This window comes from Oryx dammah, unplaced genomic scaffold (assembly GCF_014754425.2).
Source record: "Oryx dammah isolate SB20612 unplaced genomic scaffold, SCBI_Odam_1.1 HiC_scaffold_24, whole genome shotgun sequence".
NCBI lineage: Eukaryota > Metazoa > Chordata > Mammalia > Artiodactyla > Bovidae > Oryx > Oryx dammah.
Window position 1 is genome coordinate 26,270,922 of NW_024070208.1, and position 25,176 is coordinate 26,296,097.

General features: G+C 34.4%; 1 protein-coding gene across 8 annotated transcripts in view; it reads right to left on the reverse strand.

The window, feature by feature from the left end:
- NBEA (neurobeachin) overlaps nt 1-25,176 on the reverse strand; it is a 672,618-nt gene that overhangs the window by 509,519 nt on the left and 137,923 nt on the right. For 7 of the 8 annotated variants that reach the window (XM_040267082.1, XM_040267084.1, XM_040267081.1 and 4 more), the window contains exons 9-10: nt 20,749-20,946; nt 19,995-20,128 (exon numbers count right to left, since the gene is read on the reverse strand). In XM_040267082.1, coding sequence (XP_040123016.1) covers nt 19,995-20,128; nt 20,749-20,946 — 332 coding nt within the window. Of the gene's footprint in view, nt 1-295; nt 402-19,994; nt 20,131-20,748; nt 20,947-25,176 lie in introns of those variants that run through there. The other variant, XM_040267086.1, reaches the window with a different exon arrangement.

The following is a 25,176-nucleotide window of genomic DNA, read 5'->3' on the forward strand; positions in this document are numbered from 1 at the left end:
TGGTGAAGTTCCCTTACAAAATCAGAAATATTAATTTTATTATTCCAAAATATTAACAAAGACTAGCCATATAATGTTAATTTTACTTCAATTTTAACTATGACAACAATTGAAAAGTAAAATGCATTCACTAACAAAAGTATTTTTAATTTATACCTAAAACCCAATGCAATAGCAATACTACATCTTTTCAAAAGTATCTTTAAAATAGGTATATTTGACATGATGGACTTAATAGTAAATAGATGGCCATCTTCGAAGAGGTACATTTTCAAACATAATTTAACAAACTTACCAGTAACTAAAATGCATCGGATTGCTTCAGGGCTCACAATAAACTTGCAAAATTCTGTGTACTGCCATACAAAATTTCTCTCCATTCTTGCCTATTTCCAACTCCCCTAGATACAAAGGCAAATATAAAGGATACTTCAGCCCATTCCTATATCTCCTACATACCACTTCCTGTCTAGACACATCAGTTCATCTGCAGAGGATCTAAATATTTAGGATAAACCAAATCTGTGTCAGCCAAAACTAGTATACACAACACAGAACATTCTTTTGAAAAGTATAGCAATACCCAGAAACAGATTTCACAGGAATATTTTATTTGATAGGGAAAAAGTAAACTGATTTTTACCTCAGAAAGTCAAATTGCTAAACTTTTCAACAGATAGTACTATAACATGTTCTGTAAGTAGTGATTCTACTTCAAGAATGGTTAAGGGTTTTTAATACTGTCTTCTTTTAAGGAAAATGACACTAATAACCTACAGGATTATTTCTTCAAAATAATTACCATCTTTGGATTCTTAAAGAATTTTAATTAAATTAAGAAATATTTATTTCAAATATACTAATAAAGGGCTAGACCTTAAGCAAAAATGAAGGAAGTAATATAATAATACCTTTATGACTTAGCATATTAATAATCTCTTTACTGGTTCACATTATTAAGAATAACCACAATAGTCTTGGCCCATAAATAACTGATAATAACTATGTATAAACATGACTCATTTTTGTTACTAATGAAAAAATATGTACTACCTTTAGGAGTCATTAAAATTTATGTCAATATAGATTTTGACTTTATTTTAATATAACTTAATCCATTTCAATTTCTTCATTATTTTTTTAAAAAATAACTAATGTAGATAATCCATGTAATGTGATCTCAATTCTTACTATCTTGAAGGAATTTTACTACTTAAATATACAATATTTCATAAAGATAGACCTAAAATACCTGAAATGAATAAGACTGAATATATAACCTAAGTTCAATTCAAAGACAGTTCTTTGGGTACAGGAAACTGGCTTCTCAATTTACATTGTACTGAAACAATCAAATTACCTCAGCCAGATGGGCTTTTTAAATGCATTAAGAAGAATGGAATTAATAATGTAAAAATCTGAGGGTTCCCTCTGAAATTCAACACCCTCTGCACTTACATAAGGGTGTTTTTAATCTCTTAAGAAACCTAACAGGCAAAATAACTGTCAGAATAAATTCAGAAATACATTAAGTTCTAACAAGATTTAAGGAAAATCTTTTGACTTTTTCATATGCTTTCATCTTTTGGGTAGCCCAATCTACTACTGAGAAACACTGAAATCTTGCAAAAGATGAATGAATATATAAAATATCTAAAACACAGTTTCTATGCTATTTCTTTCACTACAAAACTCTTCCAAGATGAAAGCGATCCTAGTAGGAATAAAACCATAAAAGAAATCACCTCAAGTCCATACCCAAAATAATTTCACACTCAACATAATTAATTTCCAGTGATACATACAAAAATCATCCCACAAGTTAGAGGAGTTAAATCCATTCACAGTGCAAAATTAGAAAGGTCTAAACCAAAAGTTTCTAACTCCAGGTATTTTTAGCAGTCATTTTTGGACCAAATGTTCCTGAAGATGCTTTCTCAAAAGACAACCACCTAACTGGCTACTTAGGCAATAAACCTTGATACACAAATTGTCACATTCATCAATTCAGACATCAAATGGAGATACATGCCGAAATAAGTAAAATACATTTATCTTCAGAGTCAAATAAGGAAAACAGTAAAATGTGGCACAGCAAAATGTGAGGACAGATGAAATACACTGGGGAGTACATGAAATCCTTAGGCCCTAAGCCATGGAATCTCTCCTCAGTAATTTCTACCTTTTCTTTCAGCTTCAGGACTGAATTGCTGTCTTGGCTGTCAAGGAACATTATTTAAAGGCCCTACTAAATATTAGTCAGGCTATTACCCGTTTTTACCTTTCTTGCTCTGGTAACAGATTTTAATTTTATGTTTCATCAGCCTATTTTGTTTCTGACAAGATATATTAGAGCAAAAAAATTGACATTTGTAACATTGTAACTGAAATCTTTCAAAGTTGTCTTATGAAGAAAATGAAATTTTAAAATTTGTACATGTAAAGGAATAAATTCCAAACCTCTTATGGCATCATTATGTGTAAGTTTATAGCATTTACCAGAATTTACATAGTATGACAACCAAATAGCCTTTTGATCATTTCTGTTCACTGTTCTCTATAAATAAGCAATAGATATTTATTAAAAGGTTCCAATATAAAAAAAGATAATGCTGAAAGCCTATTTGTAATTTAATTTCAGCCAAAGGATGTTCACAATGCTCTAAATTTCCTAGAATCTTTACAAAAGCTTTCTGGACATGTTACAAGTGGCACCACCACTGTATGTGTAATCCATGAATACATGTGAAATTTAGAAATTTAATGATGTAACTCCCTAATACCTAACAACTTCAAAGCTTCAAAGGAAAAACAGAGATAAATTATAATGACAAATAGGTGATCTTAACTATATATTCATATGCTAACGCCTTTCAAGAGTAAAACATGCAAAGCAGGGAGGCCAAATAGCCTGGTTCTTCTCCTGATGCTGGCTCTACTTTCAGCCAAGCCCCAGCCTGTTTTACAGAGGTAGGATTAAAAACATACCTTGTAAGTGCTGAAACTGCCATAAAATAAAATAAATATTAAAACAGCTAGCTACACAGAAAGGTGAAATAATTATTTCATAGTTAGGCTTCATATACGTTCAGGAATTTTCTATCCTTTTCATAAATTATTTCATTTTTAAATGATCTTAGTAAAATCAACTCCTTTACATCTTTTCTGTTTGTGTGTGTATATAACATATTACTGTAACTCCAACACAATCAAGATAAAAAAAGTTCGATCACACACAAAAAACTCATTTATCCTTAGACCTTTACAGTCACATTCTCCCAACAGCCAAAACAACCTTGGATAGCTACTTGTCCCTGATAGTGGTATAGTTTTGACTTTTCAAGAAATGTTATATATATAGAATCATACAGTATGTGATCTTAATATGTACTTCTTGACCAAAATATATTGTCTGAGAATCATCCAAATAGTTGCATATATCACAAGTCTCTCTTTTTTAAAAAAAAACTTTTAATTGATGAAGAGTATTCCCTTGAAAGAACAGACTATCTAAAGGGCACATCTGAATTGTACCTGTGCATGCTAAGTCGCTTAAATTGTGTCTGACTCTTTCCGATCATATGGACCATACCCTGGCAGGCTTCTCTGTCCATGAGATTCTCCAGGCAAGAATAATGGAGTGGCTTGCCAGTTCCTCCTCCAGGGGAACTTCCTGACACAACCCAGGGATCAAATCCGTGTCTTTTATGTCCCCTGAATTTGCAGGTGGGTTCTTTACCACTAGTGCCACAGGGGAAACCAGAATTGTACCAAGATTATGGCAATTATGAACAGTTGGACTACTATAAACATTCACATAAAGGTTTTGGTGTGAACACATTTCACTCATTTTCTCACAAATACAAATCCAGGAGTGAAAGTTTTTATATAAGTACATGTTTATAACAAACTGCCAGTTGTCAGAATGGCTGTACCCAGTAATATGTTCCAGCTGCTCTTCATCCTTGTTAACACTTGGCATAATGCATATTTCATTTTTTTTAAGCCCTTCTAAAAATGTTCATTTTAAATATATCTGATAAGAATGTTAAATATTTTATCATGTGCTATTTTGACATCCTTATATTTTCTTTGGTGAAATATGTACTCAAGTCTTTCACCCATTTTTTAAAACTGGATTTTATGCTTTCTTACTAACAGTGTTCAAGAGTTATAAAGGTAGTCTTAACATACATACTTTGTCAAATAAGTGATTTTCTGTCATCTTCCTCTAATCTGTAAAATGTCTTCTCATTGTTTCTTTTGTAGAATATTTTAACTTTAATGAAGCCAGTGTCAAATCTGCCAATCTTTTTCTTGTATCTATCGCACTTTTGGGTCATGTCTAAAATGACTTTGCCTAGCCTAGATCAAAAAGACTTTCTCCTATGTTTTCTCAAAAAGCCCTACAATTTTATATTTTACATTTACAGTTGATATTTGAGTTAGTTTTTCTTAAGGTGTGAGGTTGTAGTCAAGATTCATTTTTAGCATACAATCATCCTTCCTCCTATAGGTCAATTTTGCACCTTTGATAAAAACCAAACAAACAAAGTTAAGAGTATCTATTTAAAAAAAAAAAAAAGAGTATTTTAGTTTTAGACAGAAAAGACTTCAGGGGAAGGAAAGTATCAAAGATTACGAACAGCATTACCCAATGAGAACAGGGTCAATTTTCTAAGAAGACAACACCTAAAGTGCAAATACCTAACAACAGAGTCTAAAACTATGTGAAACAAAAACTGATATAATAAGGAGAAATAGATGAAATCATTATCATAGTTGGAGATTTCAAAATCCCTATCTCAGAAATGGACAACTAGTTACTAGAAAACCAGTTATGACTTAGTTGAACACAACAATAAACAAACAACTGGAGATAACTGACAACTATATACTACTTCATTCAACCACAGCAGAATGAACATTTCTCTCAAGCTCACATAGAACATTCACTAAGATAAACTGCATTCTGGGAAACAAAACACATCTAATAAATTAAAAATAATGGAAATTACGCAGTCTACTCTCAGATCACAATGAAATTAACTAGAAACCAGAAAGACTTTAAACAGAAAGACAAATGGAAAATCCCATAATGTGAACATTAAACAATACACTTCTAAATAAAACATGAGTCAAAGAAGAAACCTTGAGAGATATTAAAAACTATTTTGAATGAAGAAATGAAAACGAAAATACAACTTATCAAAATTTGTGGAATAAAATGAAAGCAATGATTCCTGGGAAATTTATCGCATTGAATGCTGTGATACTGTGATTTTAATAAGAAATATCTATTTGTTCTTGGCCCCTATTTCTGGCACAGAGCTCTGACACAAAGCTCCCTTTAAATTTCTTAAGGGAGAGGAGCAATAAAGGTGTCTTGTCATGTTAGTGAAGTAAGCTTTAGAATTTATTTAAGGATGAAAGCTAGTTGCCAACATGCTGCTGCTACTGCTGCTAAGTTGCTTCAGTCATGTCCGACTCTGTGTGACCCCACAGGCAGCCTCCCACCAGGCTCCCCTGTCCCTGGGATTCTCCAGGCAAGAACACTGGAGTGGGTTGCCATTTCCTTCTCCAGTGCATGAAACTGAAAAGTGAAAGTGAAGTTGCTCAGTCGTGTTCGACTCTTAGCGATCTCATGGACTGCAGCCTACCAGGCTCCTCCATCCATGGGATTTTCCAGGCAAGAGTACTGGAGTGGGGTGCCATTGCCTTCTCCGAGTTGACAACATAGCCAACCATATAATCAGAGGATTGGAACTTCCTCTGGGAAGTTCCAGGAACAGTCCAGTCCCTCCCGCCTCCCACCTATTTACCTCCAGGGATGGGAAAAGAGCTGGAGAGTGAGTTCAGTCACCAACAGTCAATGATTTAATCAGTAATGCCTATATAATGAAGCCACCATTAAAAAAAAAAAGAATAAGGCTGTGAGAGATTTCAGGTATGTGAATAAAAGAAGGTGCTAAAAGGTCTGGCACATCTGGAGAGGGAATAACGCTCTGTGTCCTTTCCGCATAGCTCGCCCTGTGCATCTCTTCCATTTGGATGTCCATCTGTATCCTTTATTATCCTTTTATAATACACTGCTAAGTCGCTTCAGTCGTGTCCAACTCTATGTGATCCCATAGACAGCAGCCCACCAGGCTCCCCCATCCCTGGGATTCTCCAGGCAAGAACAGTGGAGTGGGTTGCCATTTCCTTCTCCAATGCATGAAAGTGAAAGTGAAAGGGAAGTCGCTCAGTTGTGTCCAACTCTCTTCGACCCCATGGACTGCAGCCTACCAGGCTCCTCCATCATTTTCCAGGCAAGAGTGCTGGAGTGGGGGGCCATCACCTTAGTCCAGTAAATATAATGCTTCCCTAAGCTCTGTGAACCAATCTAGCAAAGTAACAGAATCCAAGGATGGGATGGCTGAACTTCCAGTTTATAGTCAGTCAGTCAGAAGTACTAGTAACGACCTGGACTTGCAATTAGCATCTGAAGTTCAACGAGGAGGCTATCAGAACCTACAATCTATAGTCAGTTGGTGAGAAGCACAAGTGATAATCTGGACTTGCAACTGGCAACTAAAGTGAAGAAAGCAAGTCCCATGAGACTGAGCCCTTAACCTGTGGGATCTGATGCTATGCCAGACTTGAGTGTCAGAACTGAGTTAAATTATACAATACTCAGCTGGTGTCACAGGGAATTTCTTGGTGGTATGGAAGGAAAACCACACTTTTGCCTGTTGAAACAGGGGTGTTCAGATCTCTGTAATGAGGTAATTTTTTTAACATATTAAAAAAAAACCCGAAAATCAATAATATAAGTTTCTAATTTAATAAGCTACAAAAAAAGTGAGTAAATTCAATCCAAAGTAAGCAGTAAAAATAAATAATCAGAATCAGAGTATAAAACAAATAAATTGAAAATAGGAAATCAATTAAAGCAAAAGCTGATTCTTTAAAAAAGATCAATAAAATTGATAAGCCTCTGGCCAAACAGGAAAAAAAAAAAAAAGAACAAGACAGGAATATTAGTATTAAAAATAAAAGAAGAAACATAGCCACATACCTCATGAAAATAAAATAATAATAAAAGAAAGTGTGAGCAATTCTATGCTGACAGATTTGAAAACCTAAATGATAAATTCAGAACCATTCTGCCAAAAGTCACACAAGAAGAAATAAACATTTTGAACATATCTACATCTATTTAAAAAACTGAATCAACAATTAATAAGCAGAAATCACCAATCCAAGATGGGTTCATTGGTGAATTCTACATAACACTTAAGGAAGAAACTGTACCAGTTCTCGACAGATTTTTTAGAGCATGGAAGCAGAGAAACTATTTTCCTAACTCATTATATGAAAAACTAGAATGAGTTAGGAAAAACTATCACTCAAATCAAAACTAGACAGTCACAGTAAGTACATTATAGACCAATATCTACCAAGAACAGAAAATTCTCAACAAAACCTGACCAAACTGAATTTAAACAAGATAAAAGAATTATATACCATAACCAAATGAGATTTATTCAAAGTATGCACGACTGGCTCAAGATTCAAAAATCATTTTATGTCATCCAACACCCATTATAAAGCGTCTCTGGTGGCTCAGTGGTAAAGAACATGCCTGCCAATGCAGGAAATTCAAGTTCAATACCTGGGTTGGGAAGATCCTCTGGAGAAGAAAATGCAACTTATTCCAGTATCTTTGCAAGGGAAATCCCTTGACAGAGGAGCCTGGTGTGCTACAGTCCACAGGGTCACAAAAGAGTCAGACACAATTTAGTGACTAAACAACACCAACAACAATTACCCATCACAGCAATATGCTAAAAAAAATTCTCAAGTTCATATCTATAGACGTAGGGAAAGCACTGGACCCAATCCAACAGCCATTCATGATAAAAACTCTCAGGGAACTAGGAATAAAGGGAAGGTTCTCAACTTGATAAAGACTATAAAAAAACCTACAGGTAATGTCATATTTAATGATGAAAAATTCAACTTTCCCACTAAGATCAAAAAGAAAGTAAGGATGTCCACTCTCACCATTCCTTATCAACACTACACTGGAAGTCTCTGCTAATGTGATAAGACAAGAAAAGGAAATAAAACATATACAAACTGGGAAAGAAAACACAAAACTGTTTTTGTTCACAAACAGCATGATTATCTATTTTGAAATAATTGATTAAGAAAAAAAAAACAAACTCCAGGAACTAATAATCTATTAGTGCATTCATTGCTGGTGGGAATGAAAATGGTATAGACATTTTGGAAGAGTTTGGAGGTTCTTTATGGGACTAAACATAATCCAGCAATCATGATTCTTTGTATCTACCCAAAGGTCTTGAGAGTCCCTTGGACTGCAAGGAGATCCAACCAGTCCATTCTGAAGGAGATCAGCCCTGGGATTCCTTTGGAAGGAATGATGCTAAAGCTTAAACAATACTTTGGCCGCCTCATCCAAGAGCTGACTCATTACAAAAGACTGATGCTGGGAGGGAGTGAGGGCAGGAGAAGAAGGGGACAACAGAGGATGAGATGGCTGGATGGCATCACTGACTCAATGGACATGAGTTTGGGTGAACTCCAGGAGTTGGTGATGGACAGGGAGGCCTGGCGTGCTGCAGTTCATGGGGTCACAAAGATTCTGACACGACTGAGTGACTGAACTGAAATGAACTGAACTGAAAAGGTGTTGAAAACATATATATACACACAAAAACATGCACATGGATATTTATAGAAACTTTATTTTTAATTGAAAAGACTCAGAAGCAACAAAGATGGCCTTCAACAGATGAATGGAAAAATAAACTGTGATACATTTAGACAAAGGAATATATATTCAGTGCTAAAAAGAAATGAGCTATCAAACCATGAAAAGACATGGAGGAACTTTAACTGCATATTACTAAGTGAAACAGGATAATCTGAAACAGTTGCACACTATATGATTTCAATTATATGACATTTTGGAAAAGACAAAATTATGAAGACCATAAAAAGATCAGTAGTTGCCTGGGGACAGTCAAAAGGGTAAAACAAAAAATACGTTTAGGGAAGTAAACATACTTGATATGATATTATAATGATGGCCATATGGCATTATACTTTTTTCAAACCTATAAAATGTATGACACCAAGACGAGGTCTTAAATATGGAGTTTAAGTGATTATGATCTATCAAAATATATTCATCCTTTAAAAAAAAAATGTTAAGATTTTGGTGACTGACACCGATAATAGGGGAGGGTATGTATTTGTGAAGAAAAGGAGTATATGAAAAATCATTTCTGCTACTTCCTTTTAATTTTATTATAAATTAAATTTCTTTAAAAAATAACAAAATTAACGATCAACTTTAAAAAAAAATGTCAAAAGTAACAGAAAATGAAGAACGGGTTATGAGCTTTTATTTGGAGGAGGCTCAGTTTCAGATAATTTCCTCATGGTTTGGGGTATATGAGCCTAAATATAAGGATGCTAGAGAAAAACCCTGGGTGTTTTCCATCCAGGTAATAAGATTATGAATCCAGAAACAAAATAAAATAAAAGTCAATAAAATTACAATACTAAATTAATTAGAATGATACCTTACTAATTATTTTATTAAAGATTCCACTTTTTGCACCTAAGTTCATCATATCCACAGGAGGGAACAGGAAGAGAGCAGAAACACTTGAGAGTTTTACACACAGTTTCCACCAGAAATATTCTGTGCTTCTGAGTATTAGCTGTGAATATTCAGGCATATGGTAATTTTTCTCAGAAAAGCTAGTAATACTAATGTTAGTTTTAGACTGTATGAATATCATAATATCAAAATGAATGAAACAATTTACCTTATTTCAGAAGGAATGTAAAGACATAGAAAAACTAAAAGAAATAAATGCTATTCCATGCATAAAATAACATCTTCAATTACAAAACAGTATTAAAATATTGAAGGACAGAGAATGTAGATATGCAAACTAGAGGAAAATTGAGGCAACAAATGCATAAAGATGTGACTGGTTGCCAAAACTCCTGAAATTAATAATTTGTACTTCATTCCTTTGCCAAAACAATGCCTTTCTTTGTTTGCTTTTGGTCAAATATAAAGCAGAAGCCTTCCTTTATGGCAGGAAAAATTCACAAAGCAAAATTATGTGTTGTAAATTAAAACAGCACAAAGTAACATAGCACTAAAAACAAATTTCAGTAAATGTAAAGGAAACTTTTATAAAGGAATTATTGTAGAAAAGTGACCATTTATGGAAAACACTTTAAAATGGACTGTAGAAAAATAGTTTATTTGAAAAGTCAATGTAATCAGATATCATAAGTCTGAAAGAAACAAAATGTCCTTTCTTGTTGATAGCTAACAAACCCAAACTGTTAGATGTACTACAAACTGTATCACCAGATATCTTCTGTAAAGGATCCACTGAGTAAAAAATACTTTGCTGACAAAGAAGAAAAGGCTATTTGAACATTACACTATATTTTCCCTATGTTTCAGGCAGAATAATGCATTTTAATTTTATTTACAGATTAATTTCTACAATAAATTCAATGTAAATTCCATTTTACTCTACTTAAATCTCACTAAACAAATTATTATTTGGTTTTCCTCCTTTAACAGTAATAGAGGGGTGTGTGTTGTTGCTATTGTTTAGTCACTAAGTCATGTCCGACTCTTTTGCAACCTCGTGGACTATAGCCCACCAGGCTCCTCTGATCATGGGATTTCCCAGGCAAGAATACTGGAGTGGGTTGCCATTTCCTTCTCTGGAGGATCTTCCCAACTCCAGTCTTCTGCACTGTCAGGTACGTTCTTTACTACTGAGCCACATGGGAAGCCCCAGTAGTGGTATGCCTACATCAAAGATATTTTCTGAGTCTGTTTTGCTTCAAAAAACACTTTCATTACCAATTTTATAAACTTAAAAAAGAAAAAGCCAAAAAAGCAAATACGCATACAAAGAAGTGAAAGATATATATATTCCTAAAAAATATACAGAAAATAATTCTACATATACAGAGCCTTAAATGTTTAAATACTTCTGGAAACCAAAATTATAATAATTATATTCTACATATACAAACAACAACCTCCATAAGGGGCAGAATCATTACACACAAGAACTGATTTCACTTCTTTAGTCTATAGAAAGCATGCACATTTCATTTTTTTGAAGTCATATTATATATATAATAGGCACTTTTCCTTGAACTAAAAAACCAGAAAACATGGTCAAAGAATTTTTATATCACTTTGAAGTGTAAGTGGAAATTTAGGTTGTTAACATATTGAAATGCTAAAATTTTCAGGTAATTTTGTTAGTTTATATATAACAAAGATGTTAATCAGGACTTCAAAATGAAAATTTAATTATTAAAGGGGTTATGAAATTCAAAAAAATTACTGGAATATCTTTGGCTAGGCAAGATAAGTTTTTAGGGAAAAAAATCGATTTACACCCACTGAACAAACAAGTCATAAATATTCACCTTACAAGAGTATTCTTAATTACAAGATCATTAACACAAATGTTTTATGGGATTTGCTAAATTTTTTATAGCTTATATTCCATCAGTCTATTAAACAACCTGTATTATAACTAGAAACAGAAAGAACACTTTCCTGATAAAAATATTTATATAATTACAAGAATTCATTTACATGATCACTTGTGGTTGGTTTTTAGTTTATAAAATTTGTCAGTTAAAAATAGCATTAAAATACATTTTAGTAATACAAAATTGCATCACATCAAATAGACTACCTACTATTCTCTGAGGAAATAAAACTCAATAATGCTTACTATGTACCAGAGGCTCCTTGTGATAGATATTTTATATATTCTATCTTACTTTAATTCATATTACTATCAGATAAAGACTGCATTACTAAAATCACTCCACACCTTGCAAAGGTGATTCTTAAAGAGTTAATCATGGCAGTTCAGAGTGACAGTTCTGGAATCAGGCTTTCAGAATTGTAATTCTGTTCCTACTGCTACTGCTGCTAAGTCGCTTCAGTTGTATCCGACTCTGCGCGACCCCATAGATGGCAGCCCACCAGGCTCCCCCGTCCCTGGAGTTCTCCAGGCAAGAACACTGGAGTGGGTTGCCATTTCCTTCTCCAGCGCATGAAAGTGAAAAGTGAAAGTGAAGTCACTCAGTCGTGTCTGACTCTTAGCGACCCCATGGACTGCAACCCACCAGGCTTCTCTGTCCATGGGATTTTCCAGGCAAGAGTACTGGAGTGGGGTGCCATTGCCTTCTGCCACTTAATCTCTGTGACCTTTAACAGGCATGAAATTTTTCTCTCCCTTATCAGCAGAAAAGATTAAATGAGATAATATAAACAGCTAATGGCACACAATAAGCACTCAGTAAATGTCTTGTGTTAGTACTGCACACCCTCAGATAGCCCCAGCACCTAAGAACAGATAGTTCAAAACAGAATACAAGTTTGAGCCTTAGTCTGCCCTAACAACAAAAGATGCATAACACTGTCTCTAAAAAGAACTACTCAGCGTATTTTTAATCCTTTGATATATAAAATCCTTATATCTGTGCCAGTAAATAGGTATTTTTTCAGAACACATTATTCCCAAGTCAAACACATGGGGAAGATTTGTTTTGCTTTCTATCATCTATAGAATTCAGTAACATGTACTCAAAAAAAGAGGTTGGGGGCTAAGATGGAGAAGACAGGACATTAATAGTTAATGTCTTGATATATGATCATTCACATCAAAGGAATATGGTATTTCTAATACACAGACTCTTCGTTACACACAAAATACCGAAGCCATGATTATTTCAAGATTGGAGTTATACTTCTTGAAATCTTTTATTAAACATTTGTTCATTATTTACTCATTATATAAGTATTTACTAAACGTTTAGTGAAAGGCGATTTGTTTAATTATTGCTCTCAATGACCGCTTGACAGAATGGGATTGAAAAGTCCAATACAAACATTATTAATCCATGAGAAATGAAAAAAACTTCCAAATAGCTTTCATCACTGGCAGAATTACTCAAGGTGATGATGGTGATTGAGAATTATTATGAATAGGATGGAATCACTATAACAACTCTGCCTAGATGACTTAGTCAAAAAAATCACATTAAAAAAACTGTATGTGTTTTCAAAAGCTATCATTTATTACATTTTTGGTTCACTTTTTGTTTCACGATAAAGGCTAAACTACATGTCAAAGAAAGAGCAGTGAAAAATCTTACAACTGGATATTTAATGGGGATGCTAGTGGGGTAGCTATGAAATCTAAAAGCAGCTAAAGAACACCATCTCAAATCCTTGCAGCTATTTTATAACTCGGTATTGGCTTCCAACATGGGTTAACACATTCCTCACTTTTAAACTACTATACCTAGAAAATGGATAAACAGTTCACAATCAGTTTTAATCACTACAACTGAAATTCAAAGTATGAGTCCTACTTCATCACTTAAATAAGTAATTTTCATTGTAAATAACATCATTTACAATGATCTTGTAAACATCAAAGAGAAAACAATATGGTTGAAACAGAAAATAATATGGCTCCTACCATAACAACGAATCTCTATGCTTGGTGAAATATATTTTAAATATAAAACCGTAGTATTAGGATAATCTTAAATAACCTACTGTCATCCGAATAACAAACCCAGCATATATTCAGTGCCTATTGTATCAATCTACGTATTTTATTGCATTTAATAATCTAGTGAGCTATTATTATTCTAATTATATAACGGTAGAAACTAAAGAACAAAATAGGTAACACAAAGTTGTATTAATAATAAATGCTATGTAACACAACACTTCTAAGCAATTATACTCCAATAAACACTTTTAAAAATAATCATTGTTGCTGTTGTTCTTCTTCTTCAGTCCCTGAGTCACGTCTGACACCTTAGACCCTACGGATTACAGCACCCCAGGCTTCCCTGACCTTTACCATCTCCTGGAGTTTGATCAAATTCAGTGATGCCATCCAACCATCTCATCCTCTGGGGCCGCTCTGTCCTACTGCCCTCAATCTTTCCCAGCATCAGGGTCTTTTCCAATGAGTTGGCTCTTCACATCAGGTGGCCAAAGTATTGCAGCTTCAGCATCAGTCCTTCCAATGAATATTCAGGACTGATTTCCTTTAGGATTGACTGGTTGGATTTCCTCGCTGTCCAAGGGACTCTCAAGAGACTTCTCCAGCACCACGCTCAAAAGCATCAATTCTTCTGCACTCACCTCCTTTATGGTCCAACTCTCACATCCATACATGAAAACTGGAAAAATTAGCTTTAAATATACAGAACGTTGTTGGAAAATTGTGTCTTTGCTTTTTAATACTCTGTCTAGGTTTAGGTTTGTCACAGCTTTCCTTTCAAGAAGCAAGTATCTTTTAATTTCATGGCTGCAGTCACCATGTGGAGTGCTCTTTGAGCCAAAGGAAATAAAATCTGACACTGTTTCTACTTTTCCTCCCATCTATTCCCATGAAGTGATGAGACAGGATCCCATGATCTTAATATTTGAAAGCTGAGTATTAAGTCAGCCTTTTTACTCTCCTCTTTACCCTCATCAAGAGGCTTTTTAGTTCCTCTTAGCTTTCTGCCATTAAAGTGGTATCATCTGCATATCTGAGGTTGTTGGTATTTCTCCCAGCAATCTTGATTCCAGTCTGTGCTTTCATCCAGCCTGGCATTTCGCATGATGTACTCTGCATGTAAGTTATATAAGCAGAATGACAATATACAGCCTTGGTATACTCCTTTCCGAATTTGGAACCAGTCTGCTGTTCCATGTCTGGTTCTAACTGTTGCTTGTTTACCTGCATACAGGTTTCTCAGGAGGCAGGTAAGGTAGTCTGGTATTCCCATCTATATAAGAATTTTCCACAGTGTGTTGTGATCCACACAGTCAAAGGCTTTACTGTAGTCAGTGAAGCAGAAGTAGATGTTTTTCTGGAATTCCCTTGCCTTTTCTATGATTCCACAGATAGTGACAATTTGATCTTTGGTTCCTCTGCCTTTTGGAAATTAAGCTTTTACATCTGGAAGATCTTGGTTCACATACTGTTGAAGCCTAACTTGAAGGATTCTGAGCATCACTTTGCACACATGTGAAATGAGCACAACTGTACAATAGTTTTAATTCTTTGGCATTGCCTTTCTTTTGGATTGGAATGAAAACTGATCTTCTCCAGTCCTGTGGTCACTGCTGAGTTTTCCAGATTTGCAGGTATATTGAGCCCAGCACTTTAACAGCATCATCTTTTAGGATTTGAAATAGCCCAGCTGGAATTCCATCAGTTTCACTAGCTTTGTTCAAGTAATGTTTCCTAAGGCCCATTTGACTTCACACTCTAGGATGGCTGTCTCTGGGTGAGTGACCACACTGTCTTGGCTATCCAATAAGACCTTTTTGTCTAGTTCTGTGTATTCTTTCCACCTCTTCTTAATCTCTTCTGCTCCTGTTAGGTCTTTGCTGTTTCTCTCCTTTATTGTGCCCATCTTTGCATGAAGTATCCTCTCAGTATCTCCAATTTTCTTGAAGAGATCTCTAGTCTCTCCCATTCTATTGTTTTCCTCTATTTCTTTATGTTGTTCACTTAAGAAGGCTTTCTTCTCTTTCTTGCTGTTCTCTGGAACTCTCTTCAGTTGGGTATATCTTTCCCTTTTTCCTTTGCCTTTTGCTTCTCTTCTTTCTATTTGTAAGGCATCCTCAGACAGCCACTTTGCCTTGCTGCATTTCTTTTTTGGGGGATGGTTTAGGTCACCACCTCCTATACAATGCTATGAATCTCCGTCCATAGTTTTTCAGGCACTCTGTCTGCCAGATCTAACCCCTTGAATGAACTTGTCACCTCCACTGTATAATCATAAGTGATTTGATTTAGGTCATACACTGGAGGTTTTCCCTACTTTCTTCAATTTAAGCCTGAATTGAAACTGCTGATCTGAGCCAAAGTCACTTCCAGGTCTTGTTTTGCTGACTGTATAGAGCTTCTCCATTTTTGGCTGCAAAGAACATAATCTGACTTCAGTATTGACTATCTGGTGATGTTCATGTGTAGAATCATCTCTTCTGCTATTGGAAAAGGGTGTTTGCTATGACCAGTGTGTTCTCTGGGCAAAACTCTTGTTAGTCTTTGCCCTGCTTCATTTTGTAGTCCAAGACCAACCCTGCCTGTTACTCCAAGTATCTCTTTGACTTCATATTTTTGCATTCCAATTCCATAATGAAATGGACATGTTTTTCTGATGTTAGTTCTAGAAGGTCTTGTAGGTCTTCAAAGAACTGTTTAACTTCAGCTCCTTCAGCCTCTGTGGTTGGGGCAGAGACTTGGATTACTGTGATGTTGCACAGTTTGCCTTTGAAACAAATCGAGAGAACCAAGAGCATTTGTCATCTTTGAGACTGCACCCAAGTACTGCATTTTGCACTGTTTGTTGACATGAGGGCTACTCCATTTCTTCTAAGGGATTCTTGCTCACAGTAGTAGATATAATGGTCATCTGAATTCAATTTGTCCATTCTGTTCCATTTTAGTTCACTGATTTCTAACATGTAGATGTTCACTCTTTCCATTTCCTACTTGTATGCTGTATGCTCAGTTGCTTCAGTCATGTCCAACCCTTTGTGACCCTACAGACTGTAGCCCACGAGGCTGCTCTGTCTCCACCTTGATCAGATCCAATTTACCTTGATTCATGGACCTAACAGTCCAGGTTCCTATGAAATATTGTTCTTTACAGCATTGGACCTTACTTTCTCTACCAGACACAGCCACAACTGAGTATCATTTCCACTTCTGCGCAGCCTCTTCCTTATTTTTGGAGCTATTTCACTGTTCTTCCCCAGTAGAATACTGGATACCTATCAACATGGGGGGCTCATCATCCAATGTCATATCTTTTTGCCCTTTCATACTGATCATGGAGTTCTTGAGGCAAGAATACTCGAGTGGTTTGCCCCTTTCCAGTGGACCATTTTTGTCAGATGGCAATAATAATAAATAAACTTGGGGTTTGAATTCAAGTTTTTCTAACTTGAACATCCGCACTAGTTAACAACTATAATATGTAGCCTTCATGATAAAGTCATAAAATTTCTCCTGTACATACAAAGCCTATTTTTAAAGGCTCTAGAAAATAATTTCTTTAATAAATTATTTTAATATTAAGACTTCAATATATACAGTAAAACTCATCAATGATTAGAACAATAATAAATTATAACGTCAATAGAAGTGAAACTTATATAAACAATAAACTGCTTCATAAATCAGGCTACTGAGTGGAGGAAAGTGCATGAAACGAAGATGTTTTAGCTTGAAACATAAAAGGCAAAGAATTAACTTATTTCAGAGTTTATTTCAATTTCTCCAAAAAGTAGTCAAGAATTAGACAATATTGCAATTTGGGGCATATATTTATTATACAAAAAACATTTTCTAAAATGGGCACATATAAAATTTTGTTGAAGATTTTTAAAGTTCAAATAGATTCTCATTCATCGGTGCGTGCCTGCATGTGTGCTAAGTCATTTCAGTTGTGTCTGCTACGGCCTGTAGCCAGCTGGGAACCTCTGTCCATGGGATTCTCCAGGCAGGAATACTGGAGTGAGTTACCATGCCCCTCCTCTGGGGTATCTTCCCAACTTAAGGACAGAACCCACATCTCTTTAAGTATCCCGCATTGGCAGACAGGTTCTTTATCATTAGCACCATATGGAAAGCCATCCCTATTCAGCTGAAGTTTAAAGTTAACTAAAAATAAGATAACATATCCTATTTTAAATTCTCATTCATATACATGAATTTAAGATGTAGCCCAAAATTAAGGAATTCTATCAATCCTTGCCCTAAAGCTAACAATTTATGTTCTTCAAGTAGAGGGGTATGGTCCATTTAAAAATTTTTCTCAACATTTTAAAAACTGAAAGATAGTATTACCACCGAAATGGTGGCCCTCCAAACTTTAAATATAACAAAAGACTTCATTACTGATACACACAAATGTCAAAAAGTCAACCTCAGACATCAAGAGTTTTGAAGTAACTAATGAAAAACTATTGGATAAGAATTCAAAATAGCACATAAGTGAACCACACGGGAGGGCTGAAATACATACCCAAAACAGATATGTATTATTACTGAAATGGAAAGTGATACATTTCTTATTATACTTTTTTTATTGGCCATAAACTAAGAACATATATATCACTGAAAAAAATTAAAGTTATGGCATGGAAAAATTAACGTGAATGATATAAAAGAACTAAAAACAAATCCAAATGAAAATCAGAAAGCTGATCCTTTATACTACCTTTTATCTGTTATAAAATAAATACAATTTAAATATCAAAATATAATACAAACACTAAAATGAGTTTTGAAAACAGGATATGACAAATAATCATGTCCTTGGTCCCAGTCCTTAGATGAATGGACCAGATATCTGTTAAATATAGTTTTAGCACTGAGATTTTATAACTATTCAATAATATAAATTATTATAATCATTTTAAGTATAACATTCAAACTGCATATTCTTTCTAATTTTTCTGCATGAAGTATATCACTATATTTCAGATTAAAATAATTATGGACTTAATATTAATTCATAAGAAATATTTAAATTACACATGAAGTTTTCTAATTGTTATTTCACCTCTAACTTCTTTTCATAGCACTTACTAGGTTTTAAATTACTGATCATAATGTGTCCTAGTTCACTTAGATGATAAAGAACAAAACATTTGCATTTAAATTAGAACTGGGATTTAAAGTTTCATTTTTCAGCTAAGCTGACCTGTTTCTCAATAAAATGATTGAAGATCTCATAGCAAAGTAATATCTCAGCAGGACATGGCCTCCAGATTCATTTTCACATCAAAATGCTAACCAATACCTTATACTGATTTAAAAAAAAAAAAAGGAAAAAAGCATGACCCATGGATGAGAGCTGAGTTTTGTAAATGTACAGGTCAGATTTATATTTAGATTTATACTTTACATAAAGATGGTCCCAATACAGGGACAATATTATGAGCAATATTAAGACAGAAGTTTGTTAATAGCTAATTTAAATAATTAACATGAAAAATCATGTTACATTTCAAGAACTCTAAATTTTTCCCCATCTTAATTTCATTCACTATTTTTTCTATCAATTTAAAATTGATGATACATAAAGAATCTCATGTATATATGTATATATTAATGAAGCATTTCTATATTACTGTTTAGTAAACTAAATTAATGTTTACTTATATAACTTTCCCTTTAAATTCTCCAAACATATACAGAAATAGTTAAACTATCTGTGTAATTCACATTTAACTTATGCCATAAATGATTCTACAAAATAAGGTTAAGTTGGAGTTTAATACATGAGGTATTTAATTTAAAAAAAAAGAAGTTATAAAAATTGCACATGAAATAAATCTAATTAGAAAATTCTGGATATATAAAACATGGATATGCCAGTGGTTAGATTTAGGTTCTCAAACATAGAAAAAGAGCTAATTTCAATTAATATTGCTCTAGTATTATGATACTAGCATTATACAATAATACTAATATTTAGGATATAATTATATAACTGTTATTAAATACTATTTTTGAGAATAAACTTTACCCTAGTAATTTTGTTTAATCTGACAGGATTTCACCAACAATTAAAACAATGAGCATTCATTTGCAAAGTGAAAGGTCAGGACTGACACTTTTCCTACTTCATATTATAATCACTATGCTATACCTAGTAAGAATTTTTTATCAAGGAAGTCACTCCTTTGTGGTTATAAAATTTGTCAACTTTTTTACTTTGTGTAAATATATCTGCCTTAATCCTAAAGAAACCTTATTAGCATTTTAAGGATAAAAACCAGTATTATAATATATTTACATAGCACCAAGGGCACCATGCATAATCTAAACAATTAAAAAATACCATAAGTTACATACTGAAAGAAAACTTACCAGACAGTGGTTTCCACTTGACTGTCATTGAGCTGCCGGTTGTCTAGTTGTGCAAAAAGTGGGAAAAGCACTTGAATCCCTCCAATTGAATGAATTGCACTATGAATTGAATGTGTAACTATAGCTTTTACATCCTATGTTCAAAAACAAAAATGTTTATTAAATTTTCTAAAGCATGTTATCACTGTTTCCTTGTTTCAAATAACTTTATAAGAAAATTAAATAAAATAGATATTTTTAAATCTATCTTTAAATTTTTAGATCAAAATTATATAATTTTATACAAATTTAAAATAAAAATTTGAAATATTTTGATAATCACTTAAATTTAAAGCTTAAGTTGAGAGATTTTTACACTGAAAATATGAGTGTCTAAATCAAAATATATTTTAAAATAAGAGATGCTATTAATAGATACAAAAGCACTCAAATAATTTTTATGTCAGGGGAAAAATACTTATAGGAAAGTATTTTTATATTTACAATTATCTATTTACTAATTCACTGATTTTATTTCAAAGGGTAAGAAACAGAAAATACAACAGAAAAGACAGATTTCTTACTAAGGAGGCGAATCCAAGGTAAACTATATTGCCAAATAAAATACAGAAGGCAAAAACACTGTTCAAAGTACTAGAAGACCAAAAAAGAAAAACAAAGAGGAACTGGAGATTTACAGGTGAGCAATGTATAAAACGTAAAATAAAGACACAGTGTTGATGAGAACATTAATACTAAGCTACTATTCACCTACCTGGAGCATTAAAGCATGTGGGGAATGCACAAAGATCGATGCGTTTTCCTTTGGTGATGATTCCAGGCATAGTTGAGCATCAGTAGCTTTAGCATTATATGTAAATGCAATACTACTTGCAAGCTTCCCATCATACAGAACCTGTTTATGATGTTCTGCTAAATGAATATCACTTTCAGACTTAAACTTGAAGGTGCTCTGAAAAAATAAAACTTAAGTTAAACACTCTTTAAATGAAACCTAATAAAAATCTCAAGTTTTAAAGCAGAGAAAAATTTAAGATAAACTAAGATAAACAACTTGTGACATTTCCATGTGTTGGGTACTTGTCAGTGGCATTATTTTGTTATTCTCACCTCAGTTCTCTGAGTTACAGTTTATGCTAATAAACACACTCAAATCTTCATGTTATCATTTTTACTAAAATTTTGATCATATATAAAATAATCTTATTAAGATATTTTAAGGTCTGCTGCTGCTGCTGCTAAGTCGCGTCAGTCGTGTCCGACTCTGTCTGACCCCATAGACGGCAGCCCACCAGGCTCCCCCGTCCCTGGGATTCTCCAGGCAAGAACACTGGAGTGGGTTGCCATTTCCTTCTCCAATGCATGAAAGTGAAAAGTGAAAGTGAAGTCGCTCAGTTGTGTCCGACTCTTAGCAACCCCATGGACTGCAGCCTACCAAGGTCAGATGGTATTAAATGTAAATAGGTTCTTACTTCAATAATTCATAACATAAATTTAAATTTTTCTTGTTAACACTTTCAAAAGCATGTATAAAAGTAAACAGTGCCCGGCACATGAACTATTAATGTAGAAACAAGGCTATCGGTTGAGACTAAAAAATGTTTATTCATCAAAATATGTCTTTATTACAAAAAGTATATCAAGACAGTGATATCAATGCTACTCCACAAAAAATCACAATAGCCATGTTAAAACCCAGAAGAAAAGTTCATATTATCACTTTAAATGAAGGACATAAATAAAGGACTGCAATAAAAAAAGTACAGTTAGACATAGTTAAAATTTCTCTGCAGGTGTATGAAACTGACAATTTAACCTTTGCAAAAATCACATACTAGTATCCCATCACTTCATGGCAAATAGATGCGGAAACAATGGAAACAGTGACAGATTTCCTTTTCATGGGCTCCAAAATCACTGCAGATGGTGACAGCAGCCATGAAATTAAGACACTTGCTCCTTGGAAGAAAAGCTATGACAAACCTGGACAGTATATTAAAAAGCAGAGACATTACTTTGCCAACAGAGGTCCGTCTAGTCAAAGCTATGGTTTTTCCAGTAGTTATGTTTGCATGTGAGAGTTGGACCATAAAGAAGTCTGAGCACCGAAGAATCAATGCTTTTGAAATGTGGTGTTGGAGAAGACTCTTGAGAGTCCCTTGGACTGTGAGGATACCAAACAAGTCAATTCTAAAGGAAATCAGTCCTGAATGTTCACTGGAAGGACTGATGTTGAGACTGAAACTCCAATACTTTGGCCACATGATGCAAAGAACTGACTCATTGGAAAAAACCCTGATGCTGGGAAAGACTGAAGGTAGGAGGAGAAGGGGACGACAGAGGATGAGGTGGTTGGATGGCATCACCGACTCAATGGTCATGAGTCTGAATAAGCTCCTAGAGTTGGTGATGGACAGGAAGGCCTGGAGTGCTTCAATCCATGGGATCAAAGAGTCAGACACAACTGAGCGACTGAACTGAACTGCATGCAGATCAAAAATGTCAGGACAAATTTAGCCAATTATCTACAGCTTTATGAACTACCACTGAAAGAGTCTTACTAACTTGAACCTGGATGCAAATCATTCATTATTAGCATGCCAGAAGACAGGAGCAGCATGAAAAATGAAAACTATGTGTATGTCGCTATAGATGGTACCCTTACTTTTTAAATGTATGCATGTCTATATACTTGAATATTAGACATAAGGTAAGAAAATGTCACTATTTTGGATCAGATCTTTCACTATCTTCTCAATTAAATGGGATGTAGAACATTATCTCTCATCTTAATGTTTCCTAATTTAATCGCTTTTATAACTCACAGATTCATACAAGATAGAGGTAACAGGTAAATTAAAATATATCTGAATCAAAGACTCTACTTCAATTCCTAATATACTAAAGAACAGGTGATAATTATAACAGGAAATTGAAACAAAAAATTTTTAATAAATATTTGAGCTACTACTGGCAATATAAAATACATGTAATTGCCTCCTTCACTGATTGCCTTAGTGTTATAAAATAAATACTTTAATATGTATGTTAATAAAATCATAAATGGTCAAAATGTTTAACATCTGAACATTTTTAAGATGCTATTTAAAAAAATTATTGGAGTATAGTTGATTTAAAATGTTGTATTAGTTTCTGTTACACGTCCACTTTTTAAAATACATTCTTCCCATATAGGTCATTATGGAGCATTGAGAAGAGTTTCCTGTGCTATCCAGTAGGTCTTTATTAGTTATCTATTTTATATATAGCAAAGTGTATATATCAATCTCAACATTTGTGTTTTTTACACCTTTTTAGAGTAAGATTTAACAAATGTGTTAGAATTTTGACCTATTTTGTGAACCAAAGATCAAAAGCACTGTTAATTATTTTAGAGTAAAACAAAAGAGCTAACTTGTAGAAAGGAGAAGGCGCTGGCACCCCACTCCAATACTCTTGCCTGGAAAATCCCATTGACAGAGGAGCCTGGTAGGCTGCAGTCCATGGGGTGGCGGAGAGTTGGACACGACTGAGCTACTTCACTTTCATGCACTGGAGAAGGAAATGGCAACCTGCTCCAGTGTTCTTGGCTGGAGAATCCCAAGGACAGAGGAGCCTGGTGGGCTGCCGTCTATGGGGTCGCACAGAGTCGGACACAACGGAAGTGACTTAGCAGCAGCAGCAACTTGTAGAAATAAAATTATTTAATTGAGGGAATTTGGGAGAAGAGTACACAGAACACTGAGACACTGGGGAAGCTGACCAAATAAGTATAGATTAAAGGAGTTGGATAAGATAAAGGCAAACTGTAGGACAATCACGTAGAGAAGTGATGTCTCCTTATGATGATAATAATATACCAATAAAAGCAATATGTAAAGGATGGGAATAGCAACTGGAAAAAGACCAACATATGCTCTTAGTAGAGGCTACCTTATGATTTTTTTAAAAATTTGACAACAAAAGCAAACATTAACAACAAAAGCAAATATTAACAAGTGGGATTACATCAAACTACAAAGCTTCTGCACAGCAACAAAGGAAACGACCAAAAAAAAATGAAAAGGAAACCTACCAAACTAGGAGAAAGTGAAAGTGAAGTCTCTCAGTCGTGTATGACTCTTTGCGACCCCATGGACTGTAGCCTAACAGGCTTCTCCATCCATGGGATTTTCCAGGCAAGAGTACTGGAGTGGGGTGCCACTTCCTTCTCCAGGAGATCTTCCCAACCCAGGGATTGAACCCAGGTCTCCCGCATTGTAGGCAGACGCTTTACCGTCTAAGCTACCAGGGAAGTAAACTAGGAGAGAATATCTACAAATCATATGTCTGATAAGGGGTTAATATATCAAATATAAAAGTAACTCACTTTAAAACACAGGCAGAAGATGTGAACACATATATTTTTTCTGAGTAAGATGTAAAATAGATAGCTCAAAAGTACATGAAAAGGTACTCAAAGTCACTAACCATCAGAGAAACACAAATCAAAACCACAATGAAGAGTATTATCAGAAAAACAAGAGATAATAAATGTTGGTGCGGGTGTATAGAAAGGCAGAGAATAACAAGGATGTTCACATCCAAAGATAAATAAATGAACAAAGAAAAAGTGGGATTATATGTACATTGGAATGTTAGTCATAAACAAAGTATGGTATCTTGCCATTTACAACAATGTGCATCAGCCTTAAGAGCATTATAAAAAGTAAAATAAGTCAGACAGGAAAAAGTTAAATATTATATGATCTCACTTGTGTGTGGTACCTAAAAGAAAAAAAAAAAAAAAACAGCAAGCTCACAGATACAGAGAATAGACAGATGGTTTGCCAGAGATAAAGGAGGTGGTGGTGGTGTTCAGTCACTAAGTCATGTCTGACGCTTTGTGACCCCGTGGGCCGCAGTACACCAGGCTCCTCTGTCCTATACTATCTCCCGGAATTTGCTGAAATTCATTTCCATTGGGTCGGTGATGCTATCTAACCATCCCATCCTCTGCCATCCCTTTTCCTTTTGCCTTCAATCCTTCCCAGTATCAGGGTATTTTCCAATGAGTCAGCTCTTCCCTTCAAGCAGCCAAAGTATTGAGGAGTTTCAGCTTCAGCAATGAATATTCAGAGTTGATTTTCCTTTAGGATTGACTGGTTTGATCTAGCTGTCCAAGGGACTTCTCAAGTAAGAG